Source organism: Parambassis ranga, chromosome 24, assembly GCF_900634625.1.
Source record: "Parambassis ranga chromosome 24, fParRan2.1, whole genome shotgun sequence".
Taxonomy (NCBI): Eukaryota; Metazoa; Chordata; class Actinopteri; family Ambassidae; genus Parambassis; species Parambassis ranga.
In genome coordinates, this window is record NC_041043.1 from 4690106 (window position 1) to 4702907 (window position 12802).

Consider the following 12802-nt stretch of genomic DNA (forward strand, 5'->3'; position numbering starts at 1 on the left):
GCGTCACAAGTGTCACATGTTAAGTGGCTGTATTGATGTAAGCCACAGTAGGCTATAGTGTGTGTGTGTGTGTGTGTGTGTGTGTGTGTGTGTGTGTGTGTGTGTGTGTGTGAAACTCAGAGGGCAAAAGAACAAGGCCGAAAACACCATTGAAGGATCATGTTCAGGACAAAAACATCAACACAATAATATTATTAATTATATGATTTTATTTATACAAATAGTCATTTGAAATTAGTTTTAATGTAAATTGGTGCACGTTAGCTCCACTAACTTTAAAGGTAGTTTAATAAACTATTGATTTATCTTTGTTTACTTGACTTTACTTGACAGGTTGTCATGGATATGAACCTTTACTTTGAAAGGCCCAACCGGAAAACGTTTCTAAGGTGTCTGTATCAGCTTTACAGCTGTAAAGAAGAGAGAGTGGGGATTGTTCAGCTGCGGATCCTGCAACCCGGAGTGCACGCATGTTCAGTGGACTCGACTGGTGCGAAGCCCCAAATGTGGGACTCAGACGTCCGGGAATGACAGCGGCTGTCACCGGGAGTGACAGCTTTCACTCTTAGTAACTCCGCTAAAACTACTCCCTGCTGACATCCAACACACTGATCCGGATCGGATCCAGCCCAGATCAGGACTATGCCAGAGATGGAGAAAGGGAGACCACCGGAAAATAAACGCAGCAGGAAACCCGCGCACCCCGTAAAGAGGGAGATCAACCAGGAGATGAAGGTGAGAGTTAAACCAGGTCTTTATCCAGCGCCTTTACGCGCACTGCGCAGGCGAGCCAACGTGCGTAAATCAGTGCTGAAAATAACCACTCTGTTTGTTTTTAATGAATGCTCCCTTTGTGGGTTTTGGGTAACTTCATCACATTAAAAAAGTCGCTGAGGTTTTTGTCAGGCAGCAAACTAATCCGAGTTTGAACCGAAAACCTCACAGAGGAAGTTTTAATTAGATGTTAGTAGTGAGGAAGAAGAGGCTGACCTTCTTGTGACGCCATGTCAGACCAGCTGTGGCCGGACGCTCTCACTGTAATGTCCAGCGGAGATCCAGATGTGCGTCACTTCTTCCCTGCTCCTGGTGCGCTCACTTGCTGCACCACAGAGGAAAAGGGGGGAGAGAGAGAAAGAGATTTATGTTCTTTAAATAAACTGAGAAAAGTCTCACATTGCAACTTTGCCCATTGATGACTTTTAAATGTTTCTCCTCAGTCAGTGCACATCCAGCAGTAAGTTAAATCACAGTCACAGGCATGATTCCCTCCCACCATTATGAGCCTATTGCTGCATGGAAACTAATCCATGGATTGTCTGCTTTGTTTGGGTTTGGACACTGGCTATTTGAGACTGTTGACTGTGGTGGAAAGGGATACACAGAGACTTCATCAGGCCCAAGTTGAGAAATCTAAAAAGACAAGCCGTGTTCTTGGGGGAGATTTCATGAGAGAGAGGAAATGTGCTCTTTTTTTGTGTGTGTAAGTGGTTTGGATTGTAACGTTTGATATCCAGGGGAGGTGTAGTGTTACATCTTAACTAATTTTAATCAAAACATGTGAAACAAAATCCCTGCTTGATGTAAGCCTGCCTGGGCTGAATCTCAGGGTCGGCCCCAGTTTGTTGCCTTTGGCTGCAACTCTTTCTGTGGTTTGGGATATGGCTTGTCACTCTCACAAAGCAGATGTTTGTCTAAACTGCCAAAAAGAAACAAAAACAACATTGTGGGAAGTGGAGGGGTGGGTGAATGAAAAAAACAAAAATTGCCAGTTAACGAGGGGAAAAAAATGGGTGAATCGCCATCTTTCTGGAGAATACCGCAATACCAAAATTAGGCATGATGGGTAAATTATGGAGTCAAGTCCCAAAGATGTGCACCTTTAAAATGAGTCCAATGATTAAAAAAAGGCAAAAGCATAACAGTGAGAGAACGACAGGCAGGAAAGCAGGGGAACAGATTTCTCTCTCAGCTGAGGTCCATCCCCAGTGTTGTCTCTGTAATACATCTGTTTCAACACCACATTCGGACCTACTCCCTCCACGTCAGACCAGAGCGCAGCACCAGACACCGGATACTTAACTTTAATCATCGTTAGGCATATTTAGCTGGATATGATACCAATGCTTGCACTCACCCACACACTCTCTCTCCCAGACACACACACAGAGCAGAAAAGTGAGCAAGCAAGGGAGAGATCCATTTCTTTGAGGCCCTGGTGCAGAGCAGAGGTCGGAGTGAGGAAAGCAGGGGAAAGAATGTGCAGTCAGTACTACAGCACTACAACACCACGGCCACAGCCACAGCAGACTGGCTGTGCTGGAAAAGGGTGAAACCTGAGAGGCAGCGCTGTGTCGGGTGTCAGGGCTGGAAGGTGCTGGGATAGTGGAGGAGGATGGTGAAGATGGGAGGTGGAGGGGGCAAGAGGCGAGAAAAAGAGGCAAGGGGTGGGACAGGGTAAAGCTGGAGATAGAGAGAGAGAGAGAGAGAGAGTGGTGGACATCGAAGAGGAAGAGAGAGGAGTGGGGCATTTCCGAGAACCGTGGGACCTCGCTGTGGTGTAGGGTGTCCCACTCTGATTTCTGCCCGTTCCGGATCAGGTTTCTCCTCCAATCCGGTTCTTCCAAAAGCCACAGAGTGAGGTGGGTGGATAAAGAGAGAGACCTTTGTGTTTTTTTTTTTCATCTGGTCGTAATAAAAAAAAAGGGAGACCACACATCCCATCTGTGGAGAACAGTTTTCTTTTCGCCCTCTTTTTTCCAATTAAAAGAGATAAACAAAGGATGATTCATTGATTTCACACTGGTGTTAGGTTTTAAACCTTTCCGTCTCAGATTTAGCAAGAGTAAACAACTTGAATACATCATGGAAAAAGCGTCATACTGTACTCCACTGTGCCCCTATTCATTTCTCCAACAGGGCTGGGGCTGAGAAAGAATCCCTCACATTGATTCAGAGAAGGGAGGTCTGATTATGTTTAACATAGGATAAAAAGTTCCACTAATAACCCTGAGATGTATGCTTACAAGATCCCATTTGCAGGATTATGACTCTGTTACCTTATCCATGTACACGGAAGATTAATTTGTGATTTTTTTTTCTGTTGCAGACGTTTGCAGAAAGCACCATGAACGAGCTCCTGGGATGGTATGGGTACGACAAGGTAGATCTCAGAGACTCCGAGGCCAACGAGATCAGAAACTACAGAGAGAGGCGGCAGCATGTGTCTGTGCTAAAAGGTGAGGGCAGGTGTCGACAGTTCACTGCTGGTACAGACGTCTTGCATTTACACAAACCAACAGGTTCTGCAGGTTCATTGGTGCAGACACTGAGTCACTGCACAAATTTGCTAAACATAATCTCCTGTAGTTGCAGCTTCTCACATTTCATTCACTCAAATACATCTGTTGTTTGCGCAGAAGTTATTACAGTATCGTGTCAGCTATATTGTGGATTTGTCTGATTGTGTTACACAACCAAACTGTATTTTTTTTGTACGTTAACAGAAAACTCTTTGCCAAAACCTAAAAGTCTGGACACCAAAGTCAGTCACACAGTCCTGGCCCTAAAGAGTGGAGAGAGAGAGCCTGCCAGCGTTCCTTCTTCATCACCCTCCTCCTCTACAAGTTCATCCCTGGCCACCCCGAAGGAGCACAAGAGCGCTGCGCCGGTCATTGTCCCCCTCATAAAGCCATCAGCAGGTAGTGAGCTTTTGGGAGAACACAGTATAATTTTGAATAATGGAATTGCTTCGTTTTCACACACACTCACACAATCCATGATTGCTATTATATTTATGTGCTAAGAGGTCAGAGCGTGGGGTCAGCTGCAGGCGGTGCAGCATGTATTAGTTTCAACTTTTTCCTCATGAGCTCATGAGATGTAATAGAAGATCTGTAAAAAGTAAACGTGGCATGTCTCCTTCTCCTCCAATTACTTGGTGCCATCATTTTACTTCAGTATCCTTTTGGGGATTATTAATGTCATATATGTTATTACTGCTGCAAGCCCTAAAATAATGCCTGAACATAAATTAGTCAGCCACTTTATGTTGTTGTAAAGCCAAAGCCTAAAGTTATACTGTAGTGTGTCATTTTGTTATTTTATTATTTTTAACATTAAAACAACATTTGTGGTTGAAAAGTGGTGCCTAACTCTAATCCTAATCCTAATCCTAGGTTAGGGCATGGACTTGGTTGAAACCCAAATGTATGTATATCTGAGCAAAGTTAGTTTGGATGAAAAATGTCCTCAAATAAAACTGATATGAGTCAAAACAAAAAATCATTATTCCTATGCTGCCATACTACACCATGACAGTCTAAAGCAGGCAGGGATCCAGCAGTATGACCCTGACACTGTTTTAGAGCACAGGAGGTTTGGAGCACCTCCAGTTATGGGCTCTTTAAACATTATTCTGATCAGTATCTACATGATCATATGATTTGCTAGAGGATAACTTAAGTTGACTCATGTCTTGGTGGAAATAAACACTTCTTACAAATACTAAGCTGTAGTTTCACTTTCTTCTAACCCCAAGAGTGACACACGCCTCTTTGACACTAATTTATACACTTTTACAAATTGCACTCTCTAATGGTCTTTTCTTCTCTTCTGATTGTTTTCCCTCGCAGTGGAAGATGTACAGAATGTGCAGATAGTCTGTGTTTGGTGCCAGAAGGAAGGTGTAAAACGCTACTCTCTGTGTATGGGCTCAGAGCTGAAGAGCTTCTGCAGTGAAAAGTGTTTTGCAGCCTGCAGACGGGCCTACTTTAAACGCAACAAGGTGAGTGGTGTGTACTTGTTGTTTTGTTTATCAAGATCAGTAGAAATGCACATACCCACATTTTTTATGTAAAAAACTGTTAGCTGCTTCAATCTCCACACACAGACTTCAAATAGTTTCGGGCAGGTACACAGTCATCAGAATCAGATACTCCTGATCTTGTGAGGTCATAACTGATGGATTTATTTACAGGGATTTAAAAGGCGAGGGCTCTCTAAGAACAAAATTCCTAGTTAGTGTGGAGCAGCCAGTTTAGGAATGGTGGGAGGGAGGTCAAAGTTTGTACAGGACACTTAGTATCAGTTTCTCGTTAATGGAGAAGGGTCCGGCCATTAAGTGGCTTTGGTTTAGAGGGCAGAAAAGCTGCAGCTACGGTAAACCGCTCTGATGCACATGGCTGTGATTTTTCACTGTCCATTACGACATGGATATACCTTCTTTAGTGGTGCAGGGTGACGAGCAGCTGTATCGACTTTCACCCTCGCTGTTGTTTATACTATGGTAGGTTTATTCACACAACAACAGGGACACAAAGGAGGGCTGAACAGACTGTGCGCAACAAGCCCTCTAGTTTTTCGGAGGTGGGGAGAAAAGCATTTCTGTTGGCTTGTTGCTGCTTGTCTGAGAGGAAGGCCAGGAGGCCTGGGGCGAGGTGTCCACTTTCAGTGCATACCTTACCTTCAGCTGCCTCATGTTTCGTAACTCAACACGACTCAGTGGGTCACAGAGATGGGGGAGCACTTAGATCCATAGCAGATCAGTTTACACGAATCAAGAGGAATTTCCTATATTAATACTGGCAGGGGCATTAATAATATGACAACACATCACCTGCATTATGTCTCTGCTGGTTGTAGAATCATATCTGTTTCACAACATTTTCCCCCCCTTCGATGCACTGTCACAGGTTTATTGCTATGCTCGAAGTTTAAACTACATCATGACAAGACAGTTAATTGGAGAGCATTTTAAACTTGTTATGTAAGACATCTGGTGACCAGTAACCACAGAATAATTCCAGTAAAGCGTGTGAGGATGAACTCTCACAAGTTGCCTCACAGACATGTCTGTCACATTGTGGTTTTCCCCTGTCAGGCCAGAGATGAAGACCTCCATGGTGAGAGATCCCCACAGCATCCACATACAGAGGACTCGCCCAGACTGGTGCTAAAGATAAACTCCAATGTCAGAGTAAGAGGACACTATCAATGTATCTTTTGTTTTTCATTGTACAGTATTAATACAAGTATGCTATGAAATCACTGTACAAGGTTTAACATGCATAGATAGTGAGTAGTCACCATGTTTGTACAAAGATCTTAAAGTTTTCTGGTAGAATCTGTCACTTCAATGACCCCCCACAGTCTCTCTCCCCTGTGCCACAGGTATGTGACTGGTGCAAGCATGTTCGTCACACTAAAGAATACCTGGACTTCGGGTCTGGTGAGGAACGACTCCAGTTCTGCAGCACCAAGTGTCTGAACCAGTACAAGATGGATGTCTTCTACCGAGAGGCCCGTGCAGCTCTCACCAGTACCAGTTCCAGCCCAAGCAGAACCAGTCAGGAAGGGAGGGTTGAGAGCGGTGTGGCTGGGCAAAAGCTGCTCACTCCAGAATCTTGGAACAGCAACAACAGTTCAGGGGAAGCCCGTAACAGAAACCTCTCCCCTAAAGGGCCAACATTAATTCATGGATCAGCAGAATCCTCCTCTATCTCCACCTCAGAAGCATCCTCCATCTCTACTTCTTCCAAAGTTCCAGTCTCTGGTCTTAGGACCCTGGAAAGATCCATCCAGCCTCCTCCACATCCCAATACTGTGGAAGTCTCACCCCACCCCACTCCCCATCCTCATCCACCTCCCCCTCGCCCCCACCTGGAACAAAAGCCAGTACCTCAAATCCCTATTCCCTTCATCAGACCCCCTCTTCATGCTCAAGGCCTCAAAAGCCCCCTTGCCAATCCTGCTAGACATCCAGGCCCCCCTTCTAGCCCTATCCACAGACCACCGCACTCTCCTCACCTGCAACCCCCTAGCTCTTCTTCTATGAATCCCCCTGTACTGATGCATCCCTTCCCAGGAGCTTATTTTCCTGGCTTGCACTCCCCTCCCCTGAACATGATGCCACGGGGTCCTGTCCCAATGCCACCCATAATGAACTTTGGTATTCCATCGTTTAGCCCTCTTCTTCCCCAGCCCACTGTCCTAGTGCCTTATCCCATTATCGTTCCCCTGCCCGTTCCCATCCCCATTCCTATCCCCATCCCAGTCCCTCCTAAAGCAGCCCCTGAAAATCCAGGTCACAGTGGAGTTATCCAGCCAGTGCCAGAGGGGGTAGATAGGGGAAGATCAAGGCCTGCTAGGCTACCATCTCCAGGAATCTCTGAAGGTGACAGCAGATTAGTTGCCAACAAAATGGGTGGATCCTTGTTACAAGGCCTCCCCTCACCAAGTGACTCCAGCACAAGGGATGTAGATTGGGTTAAAACAGAGAGGCCGTTTTTGTCTCCAGCATCAACACCCCAAAGTGGAGCATCCTCCCCCAGAGCGCTGTACAATGAATCCCCCTGCTCTCCTCCCGGGTCAGAGGGGCAGACAGACTATAAACAACAGCAGTCAGAGCGACAAGTCATCCAAAGAGTTCTTCAAAGGACCCAAGTGAAGCTGGAGCACAGTGCCAATGGGGTGATGGACCTGTCAGGGCTTGGGGACTCAGGAGCAGGACAGATTAACAGATCAGGGATGCACGACATCATCAGACCTACCCCTCCTCTACCACAGTCACCTTCACATGACACTGTGTACCAGCATCGGGACTCCCACACTCCACTGTCTCGAACCCCACCCAGTCCGATGGGGAGCGGGCACGATCCGGTGCCCTCTGCCCTGAAATCTCAGGACCATGGTCAAAATGGGATATCCTCCTCATCCACACCTGCCAGTCCGGACTCCTCTTTGCCCCAGACATTACCAGCACCACCCCCTGACCCTGCACTTAGTGAGCTAGAGGCTATAAAAGAAAACAAGTGCTCTGTTGTTAGCCCAGGGCGGGTAGAGGGCCCAGTTAATCAGTCAGACAACCCTGTAACAGTTACCGGCGACGTAGGAGAGGACTCCCATGTTCCTGATGAGGACCATGCCTACGCCCTGCCCACAGCACCAAAGACAGGTGGGACCACCACCCCACTGCTCTTGCCCAAACTCAGGGACAAGGGTAGCATGAGGAGCCCTGCTAATGTGTCCAGTGTAGGAGACATGGAGCCAGCTCTGAAGAGGCGATGCCTGCGAATCCGAGATCAGAATAAGTAGAACGTGGAGGTGAGAGATTCTCTTACAGATCGCATGGCTTTCAGTAACATTTATATATCTCAGTTTTACTGAGTTACAGATCTGCCTTGTCTTACTCATGCAGCTGCAGAGTCTTGTTGACTGTAACTGTATTTGCATAAACCTTCTACGGTATTCCACATTGGTTAAAATTAAAACCCAGCCTTTATTTTTAACCCCTATTTAACCAGGGATAGGAAAATGTGTGCACTCTCACATTCACACATACAGACTTAATCACAGGTCTCACAGTATGCGCGTGGTCACTAAACAGCATGGCGCCAAAGAGAGAGAATCCCAGTAACCTGGCACTCCTCTTTGCTCTAGGGTTACAACAGGGAAAGGAGGTGGAGGGCACAGGCAGTGAGAGTGACTTTGAAAGGCGATCACTTCACCACAACCTGACAGTCACAATGCTTTGTTTGCATGGCAGTCTATTCTGTAGGCTCAGATTTGCCCAGTTTTGTGATTGCAGGTCTTAATACTACATGATAAAATATTGCTCTCATCCGGAGCAGCTTGCAGTGTGTGCTAGGGTTCAAAGGTACGGCCGAAGAACAGCTTAATCAAGCTTTGACCTTGATGTTATGGGATAGCTTGTCCAAAATGAGACTAAAGACAGAGATAGATCAAGATTGGGTGTGACTCCAAAGTCTCTCTCATCTCATCTTCTTGAAGTGTGATCTCTAACAGAGACATCTTTCTGAGATCACTGTAGAGACAGAGGTGATTGTCAGGCAGACTACAAGGCGCTGTGAATATAAGAGCCAGCCGTCAGCTGCGATAGAGCTCTGGGGCTTCATTAGAAAACACACGGGCAGAACCAGAGTGATCCGATTACATGTGTCATAATGACACCCTACTCTGGCTTTCGCTTGCCTCTCTTCCATGTATAAGTTTTACTCTCCACTCTCCTGTCCCCTTTCACTCCGTTTTCCTTTTCTTCACTCACCACTGCTATCCGCTGCCAACCAGATGTTGTTGTTACAATGCAGCAGAAAAGCCTTCTTACTTCGGACCATTCAAAGGCCCCTCTGCATTTCACTTTCCCTGATCGGTAGTCCAAATGTCTGTAACACCAACCGTCATCCTCACCAGCTGGTATCGCACCATGACAAGATCATGTTTCCATTTTTTTGTATGCCATGAGATTAAGCCACTGATATTACAGAGATGGTTTGGATTTCAGCTGGCCTGTTTTTCTCTCCATATTGCACTCCAAGCCTCCAAAGGCCAGGGGTCACATTAATAATTGTGTTTAAAAATCAAATGAAAGCAAACCTTTATCTTGCGTCCCAGATGTGTGGTGCCTGAGTACAACAAGATTTCCTTTCACTAAATGAGTTCCCGCTTTACTCTTTGTCATTTGTTGTGGTTTCATGCATCGCCTTAGTAACCAATACATATGAAATCACAGCGTGCTGCTTGTGTCGTGCAGACGGATTTATGGCCTTGTGTTGTGTGTAATGGGAGCTGGCTGCCGTATGTGAATGACTTTAGCTTGCCACCTCTCTGCTCAGAGCTGAACATTGCTGTCCTGTTCTATTGTCTCCGTTGCTAAAAGTCTTAGAAAAAATCTCCCACACTGACAGAGTCAGCGGCCAACTGCAGGATTTCACCTCAGGAAACAGCCAGTTTTTTCGTCTCAGTTTTCCTTGCCTTTATTTGGGATATTTTATAGCCCCATGTAATTCGATCCCACCACATGGGTATTCGCTGAGCGTTTGAAACTAAAACGCAATGGGACAGAGGGAGTAGAGAACCCTGGTTTGGCCCTTACGTGTGTGTGTATGTGTGTGCACGTCTGTTTGTGTTTAATATGTGTGTTTGAATGAAAGTCTGTGAGAGAGAAAAGCGGCCAGATGTTCTTAGTTTGATTGTGCCCTGTGCAACGGTTATCTGAGTGTTGACATGACTAAAAGCCTCAGTGTTTATATAGAATGGGCGGATTAAAGAATGAGTGTCCAGCACAGGAGAGGGTGATATCAGATATGTTAGAAATGGAAATTATAACGTTTCTTCTTTCTTTCTCTCTCTCTCTCTCTCTCTCTCTCTCTGTCTCCCACTCCTTCCTGTTTTTTGCTCTCCCAACCTCTCCACCTAATGAACAGACTCCCTGTTTAACACTGTATGGCAGTGCCAGATTCAGTGCCACGCCCTCTTGTGGACTACACCAGTGCTAACACCCACCAGCCTGTCCCTCAGCCTGTCAGCCCACCAGAGTGTTGCTCTGACTGTAGACCAGCAGGATGCCAACCCAGGAAGCACTCCAGATGGCCAAAGTATCACAAGTCACCATGGGAGGAAGAACACAACAACACAGTCACACATTTTGTCTTGGACCAAAGAGCATCACTGGCTAGTGTGTTCGCCTGGAATGGAGCATCTCAGATCTTCTTCCTGTCTGACATTGCCCTAAAGTGTATGCACGAGCGAGTGTGGCTGCCCAGATGCGCTCCTCCTCCTCCTCCTCCTCCTCCTCCTTGCTCCACACAGCAGACAGGGCTCTGATCAGCCTTGTGTGGTCTTCTCAGATGGAGCCTGAACATGATCTCTTTCCAGGGGAAACGGTTTGTTTTCTCTGCCCGGCTTGCACAAAGAGCCGCATTGTTCCTCTCCCCATATCCCACGCTGACTCCCCACTCCAGGTTTTGGGTTACCTGGCTGACGGGGGCTCAGACTTCAGGAGCTTTTTTATTTTTTTGACCGACAGCCAGGAATATAGCATGCCCTTCTCTCCTCCACCAATCCACCCAATCTAAATACGGTACACACACACACTAGTCCTGAGGTTTAATCCCTCACAACTGATTGCTTGTGATTCTCTACTCTGCTCACTTGCTTCAATGGAGGAGGGAAATTCTGCTGAGATTATGACTTTATCCTTGGGCAGTTTTCTCACTGTATGGAGAGGCTGAGCTGTCAAAACAGACGACTGAGCAGTATAACTTGAGGAGAGTTCCCTCAGCCTCCTCTAAAATAATGTAAAACCACACCACACATATATATATATATATACATATATATATATATATATATATATATATATATATATATATATATATATATATATATATATCTATCTATGAGGGTACACCTTCTAAAACGCAGCAGCTGAGGTGGTCTGTGAACACTTTAGTCGTCTTGATGACGCTGGTACATAAATGTGTGATTTACAGATCTGTCCGCCTGATCTTTGATAGTAAATCAGAATTACTTTTAGCACTGAGTGCCATGCATGTTAATATTCATGGGCTATGACAGTTTAACTGATTTTTTTCTATATGTTATTGGCTCTAATCAGGGGAAAAAAATCTGGGAAAAAACACAGTCTTGTAATATTACCAAATGTGGTATTATACTCAAAAGCATCAAATGCTGTAGTATGCAGCGATCAGTATTACACTTCCCCGCTATCGGGGAAAGAGATTTGATCCAGCTAGAGGCTTGTCAACACTAGCCCATTGTCAGTTTTCTAGTTGAACTTTACACAGATACTATTTGATGTAACGTTAACTTATGGATGATGCATCTGTAGATTTTCACAAAAATTGCTTAATTTTGTTTTTCTGTTTGTATGCTGAAGCTCTTAAAGAGACAGTTCATGCTGAAATTAAATATTCATATTTTTCCTAGTCTTCAGTGCAGTTTAATGTAAGTTTAACATGAGTTGGAGAGTTTTAGAGATGCATCAGCTCTCAGAGTGTGGTGCACAATGCACCAAAAAATAATAGTTATAATAAGAATTTCATGTATGTTTTTAATTTTTAATTTTATTTTACACACCCAGCAAATGTTTTACAGTGTCTTAGGTAGTGAGCATTTATCTATGAGGCCACACACTGCAGGCCACAGGACAAAACAGCAGAATGTTTGATTATGGGGTGAACTGTCCCTTTAAATGTCTCCAGCCTTATATGTTTATATGCTGTATGTCCACTAGAGAGCAGTGTTTGCCTGTGTAATTTTGCACCCGCACCAAGAGGCTCACAGTCAGTCAGTCAGCTGAAACCCAGAGCACACTGCACTCAGTGCCACCTGACTGCTATCCAATGCCAAGCTTCTCCTTCTAGACTCAGACTCCACATGTTACAGCAGCAGTGTCATACGGATGCAGTCAGCCTCTTCTTAGTTCAACAGTCTGGGATTAAGAAGCCATCATGTGACCTATACCGCTGCCATCATTCCAAAAACGTTGCCTGTCCATTTTGTGTGTGTCTGTTTGTGTATGTGAGTGGCAACATGCCCCCCACCCCCCTCATTCCAGCCAGCATCCTCACCACAGGGCGTGCCATTATGTCAGTGTCATCCTCGGCTGGCAAGGGGACTTTCTGAACAGGTTGTATGACTCAGTGATGACATGAATCCATGCAAATAGCTGCAGTGTCAACAAGTGGTCCCTTCACTCCGACAGCAGACACTAAAACAAATATACACGATTAAGACTGCCATTCATTTTTTTCTTATCTGAAACAATATATGTGTTATCTCAGAGTTTTGGCTTTTTGTCAGTGGTTTTGTTGCTTATAGGTACTTTCAGACCTCCCCCTCCCCCCTCACAACATTTAGCCCACTGTCTGTTTGTATTGAGCTTTGGTGGAGACCTCTTTGTAAAGTAAAATAAATAAAAAGTTATTCTAAGAGCAAGTAAGTGCTTTTTTGTCTGTGGTGCTTTAGGCCTTTACATTAACCC

At 45.3% G+C, this 12802-nt stretch overlaps 1 protein-coding gene across 2 annotated transcripts; it reads left to right on the forward strand.

The window, feature by feature from the left end:
* The first annotated feature begins 405 nt into the window (after positions 1 to 405).
* On the forward strand, positions 406 to 12760 carry LOC114428733 (sine oculis-binding protein homolog). Of its 2 annotated transcripts, none has more exons than XM_028397401.1 (7): positions 406 to 735; positions 3107 to 3236; positions 3504 to 3698; positions 4632 to 4783; positions 5879 to 5974; positions 6148 to 8100; positions 10221 to 12760. In XM_028397401.1, exons 1-6 carry the CDS (start codon positions 643 to 645, stop codon positions 8089 to 8091), a joined length of 2610 nt encoding a protein of 869 aa, XP_028253202.1. In that variant the 5' UTR covers positions 406 to 642; the 3' UTR covers positions 8092 to 8100; positions 10221 to 12760. The 2 variants fall into 2 exon arrangements, with proteins under 2 accessions (XP_028253202.1, XP_028253203.1); XM_028397402.1 differs by having other exon boundaries at positions 6169 to 8100.
* Positions 12761 to 12802: the final 42 nt, after the last annotated feature.

What these genes read in the sequence shown, in the direction of transcription:
- LOC114428733 (XM_028397401.1), top strand. Translation starts at nt 643, where the DNA reads ATGCCAGAGATGGAGAAAGGGAGACCACCGGAAAATAAACGCAGCAGG. An exon ending in GCATGTGTCTGTGCTAAAAG is followed by an intron (nt 3,237 to 3,503) that starts GTGAGGGCAGGT and finishes GTACGTTAACAG; the next exon opens with AAAACTCTTTGCCAAAACCT. An exon ending in CCTCATAAAGCCATCAGCAG is followed by an intron (nt 3,699 to 4,631) that starts GTAGTGAGCTTT and finishes TTTCCCTCGCAG; the next exon opens with TGGAAGATGTACAGAATGTG.